The sequence below is a fragment of the Symphalangus syndactylus genome, chromosome 19 (assembly GCF_028878055.3).
Source record: "Symphalangus syndactylus isolate Jambi chromosome 19, NHGRI_mSymSyn1-v2.1_pri, whole genome shotgun sequence".
In the NCBI taxonomy this organism is placed as follows: Eukaryota; Metazoa; Chordata; class Mammalia; order Primates; family Hylobatidae; genus Symphalangus; species Symphalangus syndactylus.
Window position 1 is genome coordinate 42,826,902 of NC_072434.2, and position 16,373 is coordinate 42,843,274.

Here is a 16,373-nt window from a genome sequence, read left to right on the forward strand (position 1 = left end):
CAATGAATTAATTCTGTTGGCTGAATTGATCAATGTGTAGGTCTGCCCAGGTCGTGCTCTTTGTGTGGACTCCCTATGCTGTGTGTGTAGTCTCTGTGTGGTTCAATTTTGTGTCTGTATATTCTGTTGTATGAGTGTCATCTCTGTGGGCTATATTGGGTGGCTCTATACAGTGTCTGTGTGGGTGTTAGTGTGTAGTGCGTTTTGTGTGTGATGTGTATGTACACTTTTGAGCACTGTGTGTGCAACTGTTAGAGTAGGCAGACAGCTGGACATGAGCAGAAGGGGGAGTCCCTGAGAAAAGGGAAGTCTAGAAAATCTCACACCTAGAGACCACCCAAAACATTCATGCTAGGTGTGAGCAGAGAGGAGGGGAAATACCTGTGCAGAAAGGAACGCCCCTTAAGATGCCCAGAAACTGCTCACTCTGCAGTTCTCCCATCAGAATGTAGCTAGCTGCATGCTGAGGAGGAGGGGGAGGGCAAAGGGGAAATCCCTAAGAAATATGCAGGCCCAATCAGATTTGACCACTATGCAGCCTTCCTAGGGTGGTGGTAATGAGTGATGCCACCATTAGGTAGTATTTGTGCCCAGAGCTGGGCATGCGCGTGAGCTAATAGTAAGGGGAGGTCCCACAAGCCTGGGTGGGAACTAAGTGAGGAACAGGCAGGGACTTAAAGCAGGAATGGGAAAACTAGACAAAGAAAAAGGCAGAGATTTAGGACAGAGACAGGAACTTCAAGAAAAAACCCAGTGCAGAACTCTCAGGGCTGTGGCTTGTTCATTCTCTTTTAGCAGCCTGCCCCGCTCTGCCTCACCTTTCAGAGTGCACTGTCCCTTTAAAGAAACACAGCTACTGCTGCTGCTCCCAGCTGGGTCAGCCTGCTCCTGTCTTAGACTGTACTCTTATCTCCTTAATAAACCTTTGGCTTATGTTACTAATTGTCTCTTGGCTGAATTCTTTCTCCCAAGCTAGACAAGGGACCGAGGATTCCTGTACCTCTCAGTAACACAAGCACACATCCACTCCTCACATGTGGAAGCACACTGCTTCCTGTATCCCTTTCAGAGCTGCCCCTCTGCCCTTGGGGTGTCCGTACCAGCAGCCTTGCAGTTCTTGGTCAGTAGGTCCATCTCGTAGCCAGGGTAGCACTCGCACTTAAAATAGCCCTTGTAATTGACACAGATCTGGCTGCAGGCATCTGGGTCCTTGCACTCATCAATGTCTGTGGGGAGGAGCAGGGGTCAGAACCGGCAGGAGGATCTGCTTCTGCTTGGGGGTGTGGGAGAAGGTCTCACCGCCACAGGTCTTCTGGTCCAGGAGCTGGAAGCCTGCTGGGCACGTGCATTCAAAGCCAATCTTGAGGTCAGTGCAGATGTGTGAGCAGCCGCCATTGTTGTGCAGACACTCGTTCAGCCCTGGGGAGAGACATGGGCTCCTGAAGGTCCAGGAGCCCAGGAGGAGTGGGGGCAGGGCAGGGGTGGGACCTAGAGCAGAAGCAGAGCCTCAGGGCAGTGGGACTCCCACAGAGGCAGGAGGGCTCCACAACCTCACTGAGCCTCAGCCTCATCTACCAGGTGTTCTGGGCAGGAGGTGGCACAGAGAGGGCAGGTCCCTACTCAAGGCCAGACACGGAGACAGGGTAGAGTGGAACCAGAACTTAGGTCCCGGCCTCCCGGCTGGGGCTCTGTCCACCACCAAGCTGGAGGCAGCTAGGCCTTCCCCAGTTGGCCCAAGGTCTTTCCTTTCACAAACATGTTTCTCGCAGCGCCTCCTTCCTCGTGACCTCAGAGTTGAAGGGGCCTGCGTGTGTCACATCCAACCCTCAGGATACCCTAAGAATCCCTTCCAAAATGCCCCTGCTTAAATATCTCCAGCCTCAGGGAGCCCACTTCCCTCTTGGGGCAGCTGGCTCCACTGTGGACCAGCGCTGCCTGCTGAGGCGTCTGCCTGTGCTCCCAGCTCTGCTGTGTGGGGTTGGCCAGGGTGCACAGGCTCCCTCAGAGCCTCCTTAAAGCACTGATATCTGGTCTCCTGCCATTTGGGTGCCTTTCTCTGGACTCACTCCGTCTGTCCATGTCCCTCTCTGGACAGGGCCCAGAGCTAGTTTGCCACCCAGAAGGAACCTGAACAACACAGGATGCCCCCTAATGTGCTTGTGGTTATTTAAGACTCCTGGGCCTTTTTTAACATGGAGCCATTGCTAAATCAATTCTCTCCTATCATGAACTAATATGATGGGTTTTTTTAACTCCTCTCCTCTCAGCACCTGTCCCTGTTCCTCCATCTTGTCATGGGCCTGGTCCCAGGATTACCACCTGCTGCAAGAGGTGAACGGATGCCCGGAGGTCATCTGGTTCTGGTTCCCCATCCTCCACTCCCTCACTATCTTCTGGCAGGGTCTTAGGGGAGGTCAGGGAGTCCAGGACCAATGCTCTTACAGCATCTCCTGAGCTTTAGAGTCACAGAAGGTTAATTCCACAAGCCAAGGGGAGGTGCCACGCCCCTCTCCCCTTCTGCCCCCCAGGCTCATGCACCGCCACTCCAGCCAAGCCAAGCAGTGCTGAGCTGAGCCAGCCATGGCCATGCATGTAGCTGGTCTGAGCTGCCCACCCCAGGCCATGCACAGCTATGGGGTGCCCCCACTTCCAGCCTGAGCCATGCTTAGGGAATAACCCCTTTACCCCTGGGCCTCCTCCTGTTTCCCAGGAATGTTGGCGGAACTGAAAGAACAAGACCACAGCAACCCCATGACTGGGGGACCCAGGGATGACTCAGCCAGGCCCAGCCCTGGGAAGCCCCAGACGCTTGGAGGTGGGCTGAGCCATGGCAGCTCCCACCTCCAGGAATCTTTCAGTTGCTCGGAGCCCTCCCTGACCTCTCCTTTCCTGTGTTATTCCCTGAGCACCGTTCATTCTTCTGTCCTCCCACTCACCCACTGCCCCCATCATGCATCCACTCGCCTCCTTCCTCTCCTTTTGCAGGTAGCAGCAACTCAACAATTCTATTTACTGAGCACTTGATGAAGTGGCATGTGTAGGTGGGATGGCCCTGAAAGGGGGAAGGGGAAAGGAGAGAGCTCAAAGTGACTGGCTTCTGATGAAGGAAGGCACAGAGTCCTCCAGGGCTCAGGTGGGTGAGGGGAAGAGAAAGGAGAGCAGGTCTGCATCTGTCCCTGTAGCCTTTCCCCAAATGCCTGCAGGGAAGTCTTCGGTCCTTCTTAATTCTACCTAGCCTGGGTGTGATTCCGCTGGGGAGCCAAGAGAGGAGGGGGATGGGGTAGAGTGGTGCAGAGAGGCCAGAGTAGTATTTGCGGCTTCCTTCCATGGAAGGAAGAAGTGGTGTCACTGCACACACCAGCATGCACACAACTACATGCACACATACCAGTTTATGTGCAGAGCACAAACAGTCCCATGGACTCCATAGATACATTCACACACACATGGGGTCACACACATACATGCATGAATGCAGTTCCCCTGCTTTACTCAGAGAAGAAGACATGGATACAGACACTGGCCTCTCACCAACACAGAGACAGAGGCCACACGCAGACACAAGCACGTGTGTACATACTCCTCTTTGGTGTGTCATGCAAATGACGAGAGAGAAGAGAGGGATTAGTAGGACAGTAGTCCCTGGCTACTCCAAATCTGGGTGTGGGGGGAGCTAGGCTCAGTAGCTCTGGCTTCCCTGTCTCTTTTTCCACAAGTTCCTTCTTCTGGGACTTCTCTTGGCAGGGCCTGGAGGCAGAGGGAGTGTCTGTCTCCTGCCAGCTCAGGTAGAAGCTGAGTCACTTTCACTCAGCTACTCTTCCTTTCACAATCAGTTTTTTAATCTTCAAAAGGGGGAGGAAATATGCTCTTCCTGGGAAGCTCAAGAGGATGAACCTCCTCTAAGCGCCCAGGAGGGAGGTGCTGGGGAAACAGTCTGCCAGGAGGCAGGAGAGTGAGGGACTGACCTAGGCTCTGTCCTCCCAGGGCTTCTCTGTCAAATCTCCCTCAAGCCCTGACCTGGGAACAGTTAAAAAAAAAAAAAAAAAAAAAAAAAAAAGACTCATGAACCTTCCTGGAGTCCACACTGGGTTTCTAGCATGTTCTCTGGGATGCCCACCCTACCTACAGCCTGGAGCCTCTGTTCTTTCTAGCCTGGAACCCACCCTGACAGCCGTAGCCGACATCAGGGCAGCCACTTCCATCCAGGTCTCGCTTTAGTCTGGCCTGCAAGTCTGGTCTCCCCATCAGGTCCGAACTCCTCAGGGCTTAGGATGGTGCCACCTCCTGCTGCAAGGCCTGCCCTACTCCCACACAGGTATGGCCTGAGCAGTGGCCCTGGGATGTGCTTCACCTGGCTGCCTGCCTGCTGTGCCCACCTCTCCCTCTGCTGGGTCTTCTGCAATGGGCTAGAAGACCTCAGAGCCCAGGGCCTTGGCTGGGTCAGCAGGGCAGGAACACCGAGGAAGAGAGAAAGTTCCAGAAGGTCTCAGAGGTCTGAACAGGGAAGGAATGAGGAAAGGCCAAGTTTGTGAGAGAAAACATAATTTTTTAGTACCTGGGATGGACAAGCTCTTAGCACTTTGTAGAGATGTAGACCAGAGGCCTGGGGGCAAAAAGCTCCATATGAAGCCATAGGACGGCACATGAGTCCAAAGAGAGGGTCAGAGCAGAAAGTGTCAGGGCAGGGGGCACTGGAGGGCCTCGAGCCCAGATACCAGGAGGGGGATGGTAGGAGACTGAGTCCAGCCGGTGGGTGTAGACAGGCACCGCACCACACTTTCAGAAGCTCATCTGACCAGTCCCGGCAGTCCCTCTGCACATCACACACTTTCCCGCCGTCCACGCGCTCGCCACTCTTACACTGAAATCTGCGGGGACCCTCACAAGGTGACTCTGTTGGGCCGGACAAGAGAGTGGACAGTGCTTGTGAGACCTTGGACAAGAAGAGCTGGGCTGGGGCCCACAGCAGGCAAGCAGAGCTCCAGTTCCGGTCCCTCACAGGTCCCTGGAGGGTGGCCCAGGACAGACAGGTAAATCCAGGACCTGAGGAAGCTCTGCTCACAGGACAGGATCCCAGGGATGATTAGGAGGCTAAGCCTCATGTAGCTGGGCAAGGCTGTGGGGATCTGCGTCTCATCTTGCAGGACTCAGGTCCTTAGAGGCTGGACTGACCGTCTCCTGGGGGGACCTTTGCCCCATGGACCCCGGGTAGGGGAAGTTGCCACACTGCCCAGCCTGTTATCCATTCCCCGAGATGACTAGTGAATGAGGGTCCCTGTTCCTGCAGAGGGCAGGTGGTGACCAGAATAACCATCTGAGAATTAAAGGGGCTCCCTGGGGAGCAAGACTCAGCCTCTGCTCAGCCTGGGAACTAGTGAGGGAAGCCACTCAGCAGCTGGGACCTGGACAAGTGGTGGGGGCTGGACTTCCCAAGTGCTCTGTCATGTCCCCCTAGGCATCTTTCAGCTTTGGCAAAGTCCTTACAAACCCAGTTCTGGTGCCACTAGGACCCCATGGAAAGGCAGCCAGGTGATTTAGGGGCAAGTGATGCTCTGGGGGAAAATGCTTCTTGGGGACCAAGTGGAAACTCCTCCCAACTCTGCCCTCTGGAGAGTCATCCTCACAGAGGATGTGTTCTGTGCCCTGATCACACGCACCCTGTAGGCAGCCAGCTTCATCACTCCCATCTGGACAGTCCTGCTCCCGGTTGCAGCGCTTGATTGCAAGGACACATGTCCCATCCCCACACTGGAACTCGTCCCCATGGCAGGTGCCCAGTGCTGCCAGGAGAGGGCAAGGGGAGAGGATCAGAGTCAGTGTGGTGCTAGGACAGTTTCCCCACCACCCCCATCCCCATGCCATAGCCACCCCCAGCAAAAACAGAACCAGTGGCTGAACTTAGGAGTCCTCAGAGGACACCTGGCCAAGGCACCTCAGTGTACAGATGGGGAGACTGAAGCTCAGAGAGGGGGAAGGCCTTGCCCAGGGTCACACAGCACTCTGGCTGGCAGATTCAGGACTAAACCCAGATCTCCTGTTTCCCTGTCCCTGCCTCTCTCCAGGGCCACTCCTCAGAACAGACACACGGCCTTCTTTTGAGTCTTGGTGCTCATTACTTAATGACTTCATCCATTTGGCAAACCTTCCCGTGCCAGGTGCTGTGCTGGGAGGGGTGGAGGTGGGGGTGGGAGCCCAGAGACTCCTAAGAGCCTCCTCATGCTCTAGGAGCTCAGGGTGCAGAGCAGGGGTGAGGAATGCTCAGATGGGGACATTAGTGTGACATGAGCTGTAAGAGAAGGTTGCTGGGGACCTGCCCAGCAGAGGGACCCAGCCCAGCTGGGAAGGTCAGAGGAGTCTAGGCCAGGCCTTGAGGAATGAGCAGGCCTAGCAGGTGAAGAGATGGGGGGAGCTCCTGAGCCTGCCAGGTTTCTGGGTAGAGGGGTTCGGGGGGATGGGGGCGGGAAGTACTACTGGGAGGGCTCACAGCAGGGACACAGGTACCAGTGGAGGCTTCTGGAGTTAGACCTGAGCTCCGCAGCCCGGCAGCTGCGTGAACTCAAACAAGTCACTTCACTTCTCCCAACCTCGGTCTCCTCTGTAGTAAACCCGGGTAATGTATTCAGGTAAGGCAATGAAAGGAAGCCTGCACCTGGCGGATCCGCAATCCCTGGGCAGGGCTGGGCGGTATGGAGGGGGCTTACGGCAGTCGGCCTCGTCCGATTTGTCTTTGCAGTCGCGGTCGCCGTCGCAGCGCCAGCCCAGGTGCACGCACTCGCCGCTGCGGCAGGCGAACTGGGCGGCGGTGGCGCAGGCGGCGGGCGCGGACGTGGCCCCGGGGCCCGGGCGGCCGCAGAGCTCGGCTGCCTCGTCCGAGCGGTCCTCGCAGTCAAACTGGCGGTCGCAGACCCAGCGCTCCGGGATGCAGGCGCCGCCGCCGCCATCGCCGCCGCAGCGTAACTCGCGGGGCCCGCAGGCCGGGTCTGCACAGCCGCGCTCATCGCTGCCGTCACCACAGTCGTCGTCGCCGTCGCACACGAACACGGCGGCCAGGCACGAGCGGTTGCCGCACTGGAACTCGTGCGGGGCGCACACTGCGCGGGACAGAGAGCCGGTCGGCCCGCCGACCCCCTCCCCGGCCGACCTGGGGCCCCGCTGGTCCGGCTACAAGGGCTCCGACCCTCACCCGGGGGCCAGAACAAGTCCCCTTTGGGGGCTGAATGGTGGACGTGCAGTTAGGCATAGCGAAGGCGGGCTTCCAACACGGACATGCTAGGTGACGGGCAACACACCTGCCCTTTGTGAGCCCCCCAGGCCTCACTGGGTAAATGAGCATGAGCATGGTGGGACTAGGAGGGGGATTCTGAAACCTTACAGCACTGCCTGTCTTGAAGGACCCTGCTATGGTCCCAGGACATGATCCGTTAAATGACACTGACCCTTCCCAGGCACCAAGGTCTGGGGTTGGCTCCTCATAGCATAGCGATGCATAGCATAACCTGCACTGTTCCACCTGAGTCCCCTGGCCTGGTATCCAAGGCGTCTCTTGGGTCAGTCCTGTGGCTCCATCACCTCACTCCTGAACGTTCGCAGCTCCGGCCATGCTAGACCATTTGCTGGGTCCAGTGCACAGGCTCCCACCTCCAAGCCTTTACTCAAGTTGCTCCATCTGCTGGGAACCTACTTCTTGCCCACCACTGTCTCTACATTTTGCAATGATGAGCTCTCATCTTCCAAGGGCCCAAATTCCACCTCTTCCGTGGTTTCCCCGCTTGGGAAATCTCTGCCTCTGCCCTCGTTTCTGAGCCCCTCAGTCGCGCAGGCGTCTGAGTTTCATGTCCTTTTCAATCTGCCCCAAGAATCCACACTGCCTGGAGGTGTCCCTCCTTTGTCCTGAGGGCCTGGTACAGAGCTCCCTGTAGTGAGTGGGTGTGGAGTGGCTAGAACTGGTCTGGCCCAGGTATGAGGTGTAATTATGGGATGTGCGGTAATTAAGGACATACGTCATGGCTCTGCCTGGGGCTCTGGGCTTCTCTCTGGTAGGCTAGTCTGAGCTCAGCGGCCGGGAGGAACTTAGAGGCCAGCCAGCCCTATTGCCAGTTTATAGATGGGGAAACTGAGGCCCAGAGAGAGGAGCAGCTTGCCCAGGGTCACACAGTCCATGACAGCAAGAGAACCAGAACTCAGGTTTGGGGCTTTTCTTTCCTACTCTGACTCCTCCTCTTGGCTTTTCTGGTTTTCTCCTCCCTTCCTGGAGTTTTTCCAGCTGTTTTTCAGGGCAGTGACCTCCTCACTTCCCTCCCTCCTGTGTGTCCACACACAGGCCAAGACCTGGCCCCCGGAAGGGGATAGGCCCTGGTGGGGCATGGATGCAGTGGCTGTGGCCAAAGGTGATGTGGTGGTGGCAGCACCAGATCTTTCCACGTGGGGGCGCCCAGAGTCTGCGTTTTCACTTTCTGATGGAAAAATGTGAATTTTCATTGTTATTGAAGATAAAATAGAGTGATGTCTTCAGTTTCACCAGGTAGGTAGCTCGTGTCATGCGTTTCTGACAGCTCTACCAAGTGTCTGACAGTTGAATTTTTTTCCCCTCCTGGGCTTTTGAGACACTGGGGCATTGGTGGAAAAAGCACGTGCTGCCAGTGCCACTGCCCCTCAAGATTACGCTGACACCTAGATGAGCTCCCTTCCTGCCTGTCCCCACCCAGCTTGTGCATGTGCAGGGAGGGTGGACTCACTGCTTTCTGGGAGTTCTGATGGGAAGTGCTTTTTTTTTTTTTAATTTTCTTTTTTTGAGATGGAGTCTTGCTCTGTCGCCCAGGCTGGAGTGCAGTGGTGTGCTCTCAGCTCACTGCAACCCCGCCTCCTGCGTTCAAGTGATTCTCCTGCCTCAGCCTCCCGATAGCCACCATGCCCGGCTAAATTTTTTTTTTTTTTGTATTTTTAGTAGAGGTGGGGTTTCACCATGTTAGCCATGATGGTCTCAATCTCCTGACCTCGTGATCCGCCTGCCTTGGCCTCCCAAAGTGCTGGGATTATAGGCATTAGCCACCGTGTCCGGCCTTAATTTTTAATTTTACTTGAAGACTTGGATGGCAAGGAAGTGCTTCTTCATACTGAGTTTTCTCTGAGGTTTTGGAGCCAACGGTAACTTTAAGATCCATATTCTCAGGCCTACGTAGGCCGAGAGACCCTACTCCTAGCACTCACAAATGGAAGACGCTCTGAGAGATGAGGGGTGGGTGGACTCCTTTTCCTCTGCCTAGGAGGGTGGAAGCCATAGCACAGAAGCCCAGTAAGACCTTCTGACACCTCTGTCTCCCATAATTAATGGGGAATGTTCCTTTCCAACATGCCCTAGTTGGAAAGACTCCCATCCCTTGCAGTAGCGGCCTTCATATTGGAGGAATCATCTGATTATGGGGGTTGGTAAAGAGGAAAGAGGATTCTCATTGGCCAGTGAGTCCCAGCAAAATTATCACAGCTGAGGAAGTGAGCCAGTGCCATCACTGGGACTTTGAAACTACTGTTCCCAGCCAGGATCTCCCTCCATACCCAGATGCTTCCTGCTTCAGACACATCAAATTCCAGACTTAGAATCTTAAATTGTGACGACTCAGACACCTCTGGAGGAGATGGCATTTTCCCTGGGCCAGGAAAGATGGATAGGATGCAAATATAGAGGCTGGCAGAGGGGAGTAGGCAGCAGTGATGGGCAAGTGCCTGGCAAGCCCTCCAGGGTGACCGCCCGTATCTCAGCCCAGCCGCACAGCCTAGTAGCGACAGCCAGTCTGTCTCCCCCACTAATCATGTGTTTCCAGAGGGAAGACTGTGTAGGATTCACCTCACTGTCCCTTTCAGAGCCTGGCTTCAGGCCTGGCACACAGTAGGTGCCCCTCGAATTGAAAAAGTGAGGCCTGGCCATGCTCCCCACTGGCCCAGGCCCTGCTGGCCTGCTCCCTGGGAAGGAGATAATCCTGTGTTTGAAGCTCAGTGATGTGGAACTGTCCCAGTGACCACTTCCATCTGTCCCTGCCGAGGCTGCTGAGAATGTCTTCTCTGCCCTGTGACGTTTGTGCTCGAATCTGAGATTTCAGCAACAGTCGTCCTTGACACCTCAGGAATCCGTCCGCCTCCCCCCAGCACTGCCGGCGCCCTGGCTCAGACCACCACCATTTCTCCATGCAGCACCCTCCCTGGTCCCCCTGCCCTTGCTCGAAGATTGGCAGACTTGTGGGATGGATGAGCAGATGTCAGACATGGTCAAAAAAGCTCATGGGCTTTGCTGTCCAGTCCTGAATCTGAATCTTGTTTCATCACTCAGACTTGGGTACTTTTCCTCCCTTGTCTGAGCCTCAGTTTCCTCACCTATAAAATGGGGATGATAATGGCTGCTCATGAGGTGCTTGTGAAGATGAAAGAAGACAATGTCTCCACAGAATCTAGCCATTACTAATGTCCTGATCATTATCCTTTCCTCTCCACCTACCAAGCCCCACGGGGAACTGGGGCCCCCTCCCCAGAAGTCGCTGCCACTCCCTGAGGCTGCCTGACCATGCTTGGCAGACCCTGGGGATCTGACCCCAGACTCACAGGTAGCACAGCCGGCCTCATCCGCTCCACCCTCGCAGTCCTTCTCCCCGTCGCAGCGCCACGAGGCAGGTACACACTTGTGGCTGGTGGGTCCACAGCTCAGCTTCTCTGCAGGACACACCTGCTTGGCTGTGGAGACAGACGTCCATGCATAGCTTAGCCAAGGGGGACACAGGGCATGGTGCCAACCAGTCCTACCACCCTGTTCCAGCCACCTGGTCCAAGGCCCTAGGAGTCCATCAGGGCTCTCCTGGCCCATGTCTCAGTTTCATCAGCTGAGAAGAAGCCTCCGTCTGCCCCAGGAATTTCCAAATCCTAAATCTGACCCCATCACTTCTCTACATAACGTCTTTCATGGCCCCCTAGTCCCTGGCCCTCAAGTCCCGCTTTGATCCATTGACTTCTGCCTGCCCCTCCTGGCCACACCTCCCATCCCTCCAAACCTCCACTTTAAGTTCCGGCAACATGGAGCCACGATGCCCTGCACTCTTCCCTGCCATTTCCCAGCTGTGTGCCCTTAGGTGAGATATGCCCCAGCTGGGCCTCAGTTTGCCTTCCAGATCAGTGACTCCATGATTGGAACCTGTAAATTTGGAGGGCTCACCAAGGCCCCAACGACTCCAATCGGCCTGCCTCTAAGCCCCCTCCCCGAGTGATGGTGCTGATCCTGCTGCTGAGAGCAGCTGCTGCATGGCAGGGCCCAGCGGGACTGCATAGCTATAATTACTGCAGCCGCAATCAGAGGCTGACTCAATCAGGGGCCTGAAGCCCCAGGGTTGAATCTCAATTTGGAAGAGAGAATGAGAACCCTATTCAAGGCTGGGGACAGCTCTTATCATGAGTTTCTGCTGGACCCATGTGACAGGCTCAGCCAAGGCAGACGCATCTCAGACCTCCGTGGTTGGCTCCCTTCAGCCTTCCAGGGTGTGCAGGAGGCCCGATCTCCGTGGTCTCTAGGATGTGCCAGGCATGGTGCTAGACACTTCCATTTAATTTTCACAATAAGCCAGCAGGGTGAGAGGATTATGTGCTGGCCTCCAGCATAGAGGCGGAGAACATGGGCTCTGGAGCCTGGCTGCCTGGGTTCAAATCCTAGTTCAGTCACTCACTATGTGACCTTGGCCAACAATCCTTATCTCTGTGCCAATAAAGTGGGGATAATACTATCTTTCATAGGATTGCTATGATGACTAAGTGAATGTCTGTAAAGCAAGCACCTAGAACACCCAGCCCAGTGCTCACTAAATGTTACCTATTATGATTATCCACACATACCAGATGACTCTGAATTGTGCTTATTCACTGAGTACTTGAGCACTGCTGTGTGACAAACATGGTGGTAAGCACTAAGTTCTGGTCACAGAGCTGGTGAAGAGCAGCGTTAGGATCGACTGAAAGTCAGCTGTGTCTGATGCTGGAGACCCGGCATAATCCACTTCCCCCTGGAGGCAGTGGGCTACTCATGCCTCGCCCTCCATTTTGCTCTCTGATCTCAGACCAGTTTCTCCTCTTCCCATTTCTATAGCTGGGATGAGAGACCACAAGGGATACAGAAAAGGGCACAGGTGAGTTGGGGAGGGGGGCAGGTATCGAAGTCAAGGCCCCTGGACACCACTACTGCCATGGGAGAAGAGCATCTTAGGCCCCTGAAAGTGAGGTTCCCAATGTTATCCCTAGGAATGCATTTCATGAGTACAGGGCAATCCCTTGGGAATACAGGATTCCTGGGATTCATTTCACAGAAATTTCCGTTGCTCGAGGATTGGCAGACTTGTGGGATGGATGAGCAAATAACTGTCAGGTTGAGCTCTGGAAAGTACTAACCCTCAAAGGCCTTTTATATAAGGCCACCTTGGGGCTGCAGTGCAGGATGGTGAAGGGAAACTGGGAGTTGGGAGATGGGGTCCTTCCAGGGTACCTCTATCACCAACACTGCAGGACCCCAGGTAAGCACCTCCCCTCTGGGCCCCACTGGAACACAGGAAGCTGAAGCTGACCAGTGCTTCGCTGGGGTCCTCTCATCAAAGGATGGAGGGTGAGGGAGCTACTCAAAGTGCAGGCTCCTGAGCCTCAGCTCATACCAACTGAATCTAGACTTCTAGGGCAGAGCCTAGGGATCTGCATTTTAGTAACTCCCCACCAAAACCCAGGTGATTCCCATGCACCTCTATTTGGGAACCCCTGGGTTGGTTAATATTCTGCAAGCATATAAGACAAGGGATGTTTCATCTCTTTTCAATTCACTACCATAAAAGCGATACAGATGTTCATACACTTGCAAGCCCCCAAGAGAGCAATGGGATGGAAGGTCAAAGCAACTACTTATCCCTAAGCCAGGCCTCAGGAAACAGAACCTCTCAAGGGTGGAGGAGGGGAGTCCCAGTTTTTGAACACCTACGTTGTGTCAGGCTGCTCTGTGCTGAAAATTTTATATTTTTTCATTTCATTCTGCCATGGTCTGAACGTTGGTATCCCCTGAAAATCCATGTTGGAACTTAATCCTCAATGTGATAGCATTAAGAGGTGAGGCCTTTAGGAGGTGATTAAGCCATAATGGTACAGCTCTCATTAATGAGATTAGTACTCCTATAAAAGAGGTCAGGGGGAGCCTCCTTGCCCCTTCCACCATGTGAGGATGAAGCAAGGAGGTGCCGTCTATGAGGAATGGGCCCTCACCAGACACGGAAACTGCCGGTGCCTTGATCTTGGACTTCCTAGCCTCCAGAACTGTGAGCAATAAATGGCTGTTGTAAGGTAAGCAGGCCCTGCGGGCTGCCAGTGCAAATTCCAGGGGTGCCATTCACAAAGGTCACCACATAAGTGGCATACCTGGGACACTTACTGCACTGCAGCAGGGCAGCAGTCCCGCACGTAAGCACTCCATTTTATAGATGAGGAAACTGAGGCTCAGAGAGACCAAGTAACTGGCCCAAAGATGCACAGCAGGCGAGACACCGAGCCTGGGTTCCTATGACTAGAGCCTTGCCCTTCCATCAAACCCTGCATGCCCCAGAACCATCCCCAAACTCTCCTCACAAAAGCCCAGGTGACAGAAAGGGCCCTTGGCTGTATGCTCCACCTCCAGGAGCCTGGGTTCTACAGACCCCAGTGCAGCAAGCAGCTGCTCGAACTTTTAATGAATATTTATATAGTTAATTGCATAACCTTTCAGCAAGGACAATGATTAAACAATCTGTCTGCTTCCTTTCTTTATAATTAATAAGACATTTGCTGTGTCCCTAAATAGACAGCTCTAATTATAGGCTCTCGAGATTCAGCAGTGCCTGATAACAGCCCTCCACCCTCAAAGAGCCAAGGCTCTTGGAATGCCAGGACTTGAGAGATCTCAGAGGTCACAATGATGAACATCCCTTGGAGTGGCAGGAGACCAAGGCCCAGAGAGGGGAAGGGACCTGCCTAGGGTCACACAGCTACTGGCAGTTGGGTATTCCAATTCCTGTCTCTCCTGGAACCTCACTGTCTCTCCTGTGATGTGGCTTTTCCCCCAGAGGTAGGACTCGAGCCTGGTTCGCAGGGTCCCAGGTCAGCCCTCTCCACTCCACAGTCCTGGGAAGTTGGTCTGGGTAAGTACTGACACATGGTATCACCCTGTGAAGTGGATATTCTTACCTCCATTTTGTGAATGAAGAAAGTAAAGCCCAGAGAGAGTAAGTTGTTTGTTCAAAGGCTAGAGGTGAGAGGCAGATCTGGACTTCCATCCCAGGTCCAAACACACTGCTTAACTTACTGCACCTAACCACTGCACAGGAGAAAAGCAGACCCTGTTGGTCTCCCTGGCACCTCTTGCCTGGAGAGAGGTCACTGGAGGAAGGGCACTCACTGAGCCTTTGGGCAGGTTCTGCACGATGGCCATCTGATGTCCATTCTCAGGATAACTGAAGCCCAAGGGCCCCCAGCAGCATGATGTAGGAGAAAGAGCCTGGGTTTTAGAGTCAGACAGACCTGGGTCCAAATTTCATTTACTAAAACTAAGGTCCTTAGGCAACTACTGAACCTCTCTGCACTCTGGCTCTCCTCATCTGAAAATGGGGTTGAATAATCTCCTAGGGTTGGTGGATGGCTTAAAAGAGGAAACATATGGAAATCCCTACACTCAGAGCCTGGAACAAACTAGGAGCTCAGAAAACACTTGCCCTTGTTTTATTTCATGAAGTGCAAATGCCAATGGCTGGGGACGTGCCTGTTGTCACCACTGGGGAATGCACATTATAAATCCACATGGTCCACCGCGACGCAGACCCCATCCCAGGACAGCCACTCCCTCTGTGACAGATGCCCCCGGAGGGGACCATATGCCTTTGGCCTGCTCTCCAAGTACCCTAGGTTCTGAGAGGCAGGAGTGAAGAATCCCACTGTCTCTCAGACAACAGGAGCCCTCCAAAGCTGGCAAGGGGGCTTTTCATAAAACTCTGTATCCTGGAGTGGCTCACGGCATTTAAAGGCATTTAAATTCCCAGAGAATCCTGCCCCAGAAATTCAAATCCATTGGTACTTTCTCCAATTCATAAATTCACAAATTAACAAAAAGGGAAATGTCTATTAAAGAATGAAAGTACTTGGCGGCTGCTCATTGAGGGAGCACATCTACAGTGTCAACCCACATGAGTTTTAGGGGCAGATAACCTCCAAATGAGGACTGCCAGCTCTAAGGGACCAGAGGCTCAGGTGGTGAGAACTGCCAGCGTCACTCAATCCACCTCCTGCCACAGGAAGCACAGCATGGGACCACCCAAGGTGCAGAAGGGGGAGTTACACCAAGTTCCTTCAGTCAAGGCCAGACAAAATGCTGCTGGGTCAGTCCCTAACTTACTGAGTGAGCTCAGAAAATCACTGGGCCTCCATTTTCTGATCTATAATAGGAAGATGAGCCTGGTTAATCAGAGAGGCCCCCCTTCCAGGTGGAAAGGTTCTAAGATGCATGAAAAAGCCTCCATGTTCAAATAAATAGCATCCAGAACTATAACTCACCTTCAATCATCCTCCCCTCCCCCACCCTCACCCCTCCCAACGGAAGCCTGAAGGTGGGTCAGAAGCCGTCCCCAATCAAGTGAGCTATAATTAGAGCTGAAATGCTATTGCCATTAGGCAAATGTTCTGGGCTTTTCCATTGTGACTCCTGGCTACATTTGATAGGTACAGAACACAGAACCAGAGGGAAACAGAGCTGGGAGAAACACCAGCCAGCTAGGGACAGTCAACATAATCGGGGAAAACACAAGAATTGGGACCTTCTCTCGAATCCCTTTCCCGCTCAGTCCAACTCCCTTCACTGACACTATTTTTTTTTTTTTTTTTGAGACGGAGTCTTGCTCTGTCGCCTAGGCTGGAGTGCAGTGGCGCAATCTCAGCTCACTGCAAGCTCCGCCTCCCGGGTTCACGCCATTCTCCTGCCTCAGCCTCTCCGAGTGGCTGGGACTACAGGCGCCCGCCACTACGCCCGGCTAATTTTTTGTATTTTTAGTAGAGACGGGGTTTCACCGTGGTCTCGATCTCCTGACTTCGTGATCCGCCCGCCTCGGCCTCCCAAAGTGTTGGGATTACAGGCGTGAGCCACCGTGCCCGGCCACTATTTTAACACTATAAGAATCTAACATCTTAATATCTAACAAACTGTTGTGTTGGGGAGAGAGGGCTTGCAGCCAAAATATAATAATACAAAATAACACTGCCATTTACTCCAGCGATGATACTTGCATTCTTTCATTTGATTCTCACAATCCCTCTAAGGCAGGTACCATTACCACATTCTACAGATGAATAAA

The 16,373-nt window shown here is 53.9% G+C and overlaps 1 protein-coding gene across 12 annotated transcripts in view; it reads right to left on the minus strand.

Moving 5' to 3' along the window:
- Positions 1 to 16,373, minus strand: part of LRP8 (LDL receptor related protein 8) — an 82,072-nt gene that overhangs the window by 24,293 nt on the left and 41,406 nt on the right. For 3 of the 12 annotated variants that reach the window (XM_055235305.2, XM_063613854.1, XM_055235302.2), the window contains exons 4-7: positions 10,591 to 10,719; positions 5,658 to 5,780; positions 1,300 to 1,419; positions 1,101 to 1,226 (exon numbers count right to left, since the gene is read on the minus strand). In XM_055235305.2, coding sequence (XP_055091280.1) covers positions 1,101 to 1,226; positions 1,300 to 1,419; positions 5,658 to 5,780; positions 10,591 to 10,719 — 498 coding nt within the window. Of the gene's footprint in view, positions 1 to 1,100; positions 1,227 to 1,299; positions 1,420 to 2,685; positions 2,725 to 5,657; positions 5,781 to 6,649; positions 7,092 to 10,590; positions 10,720 to 16,373 lie in introns of all 12 variants that reach the window. The other 9 variants (XM_055235300.2, XM_055235296.2, XM_055235301.2 and 6 more) reach the window with 7 other exon arrangements.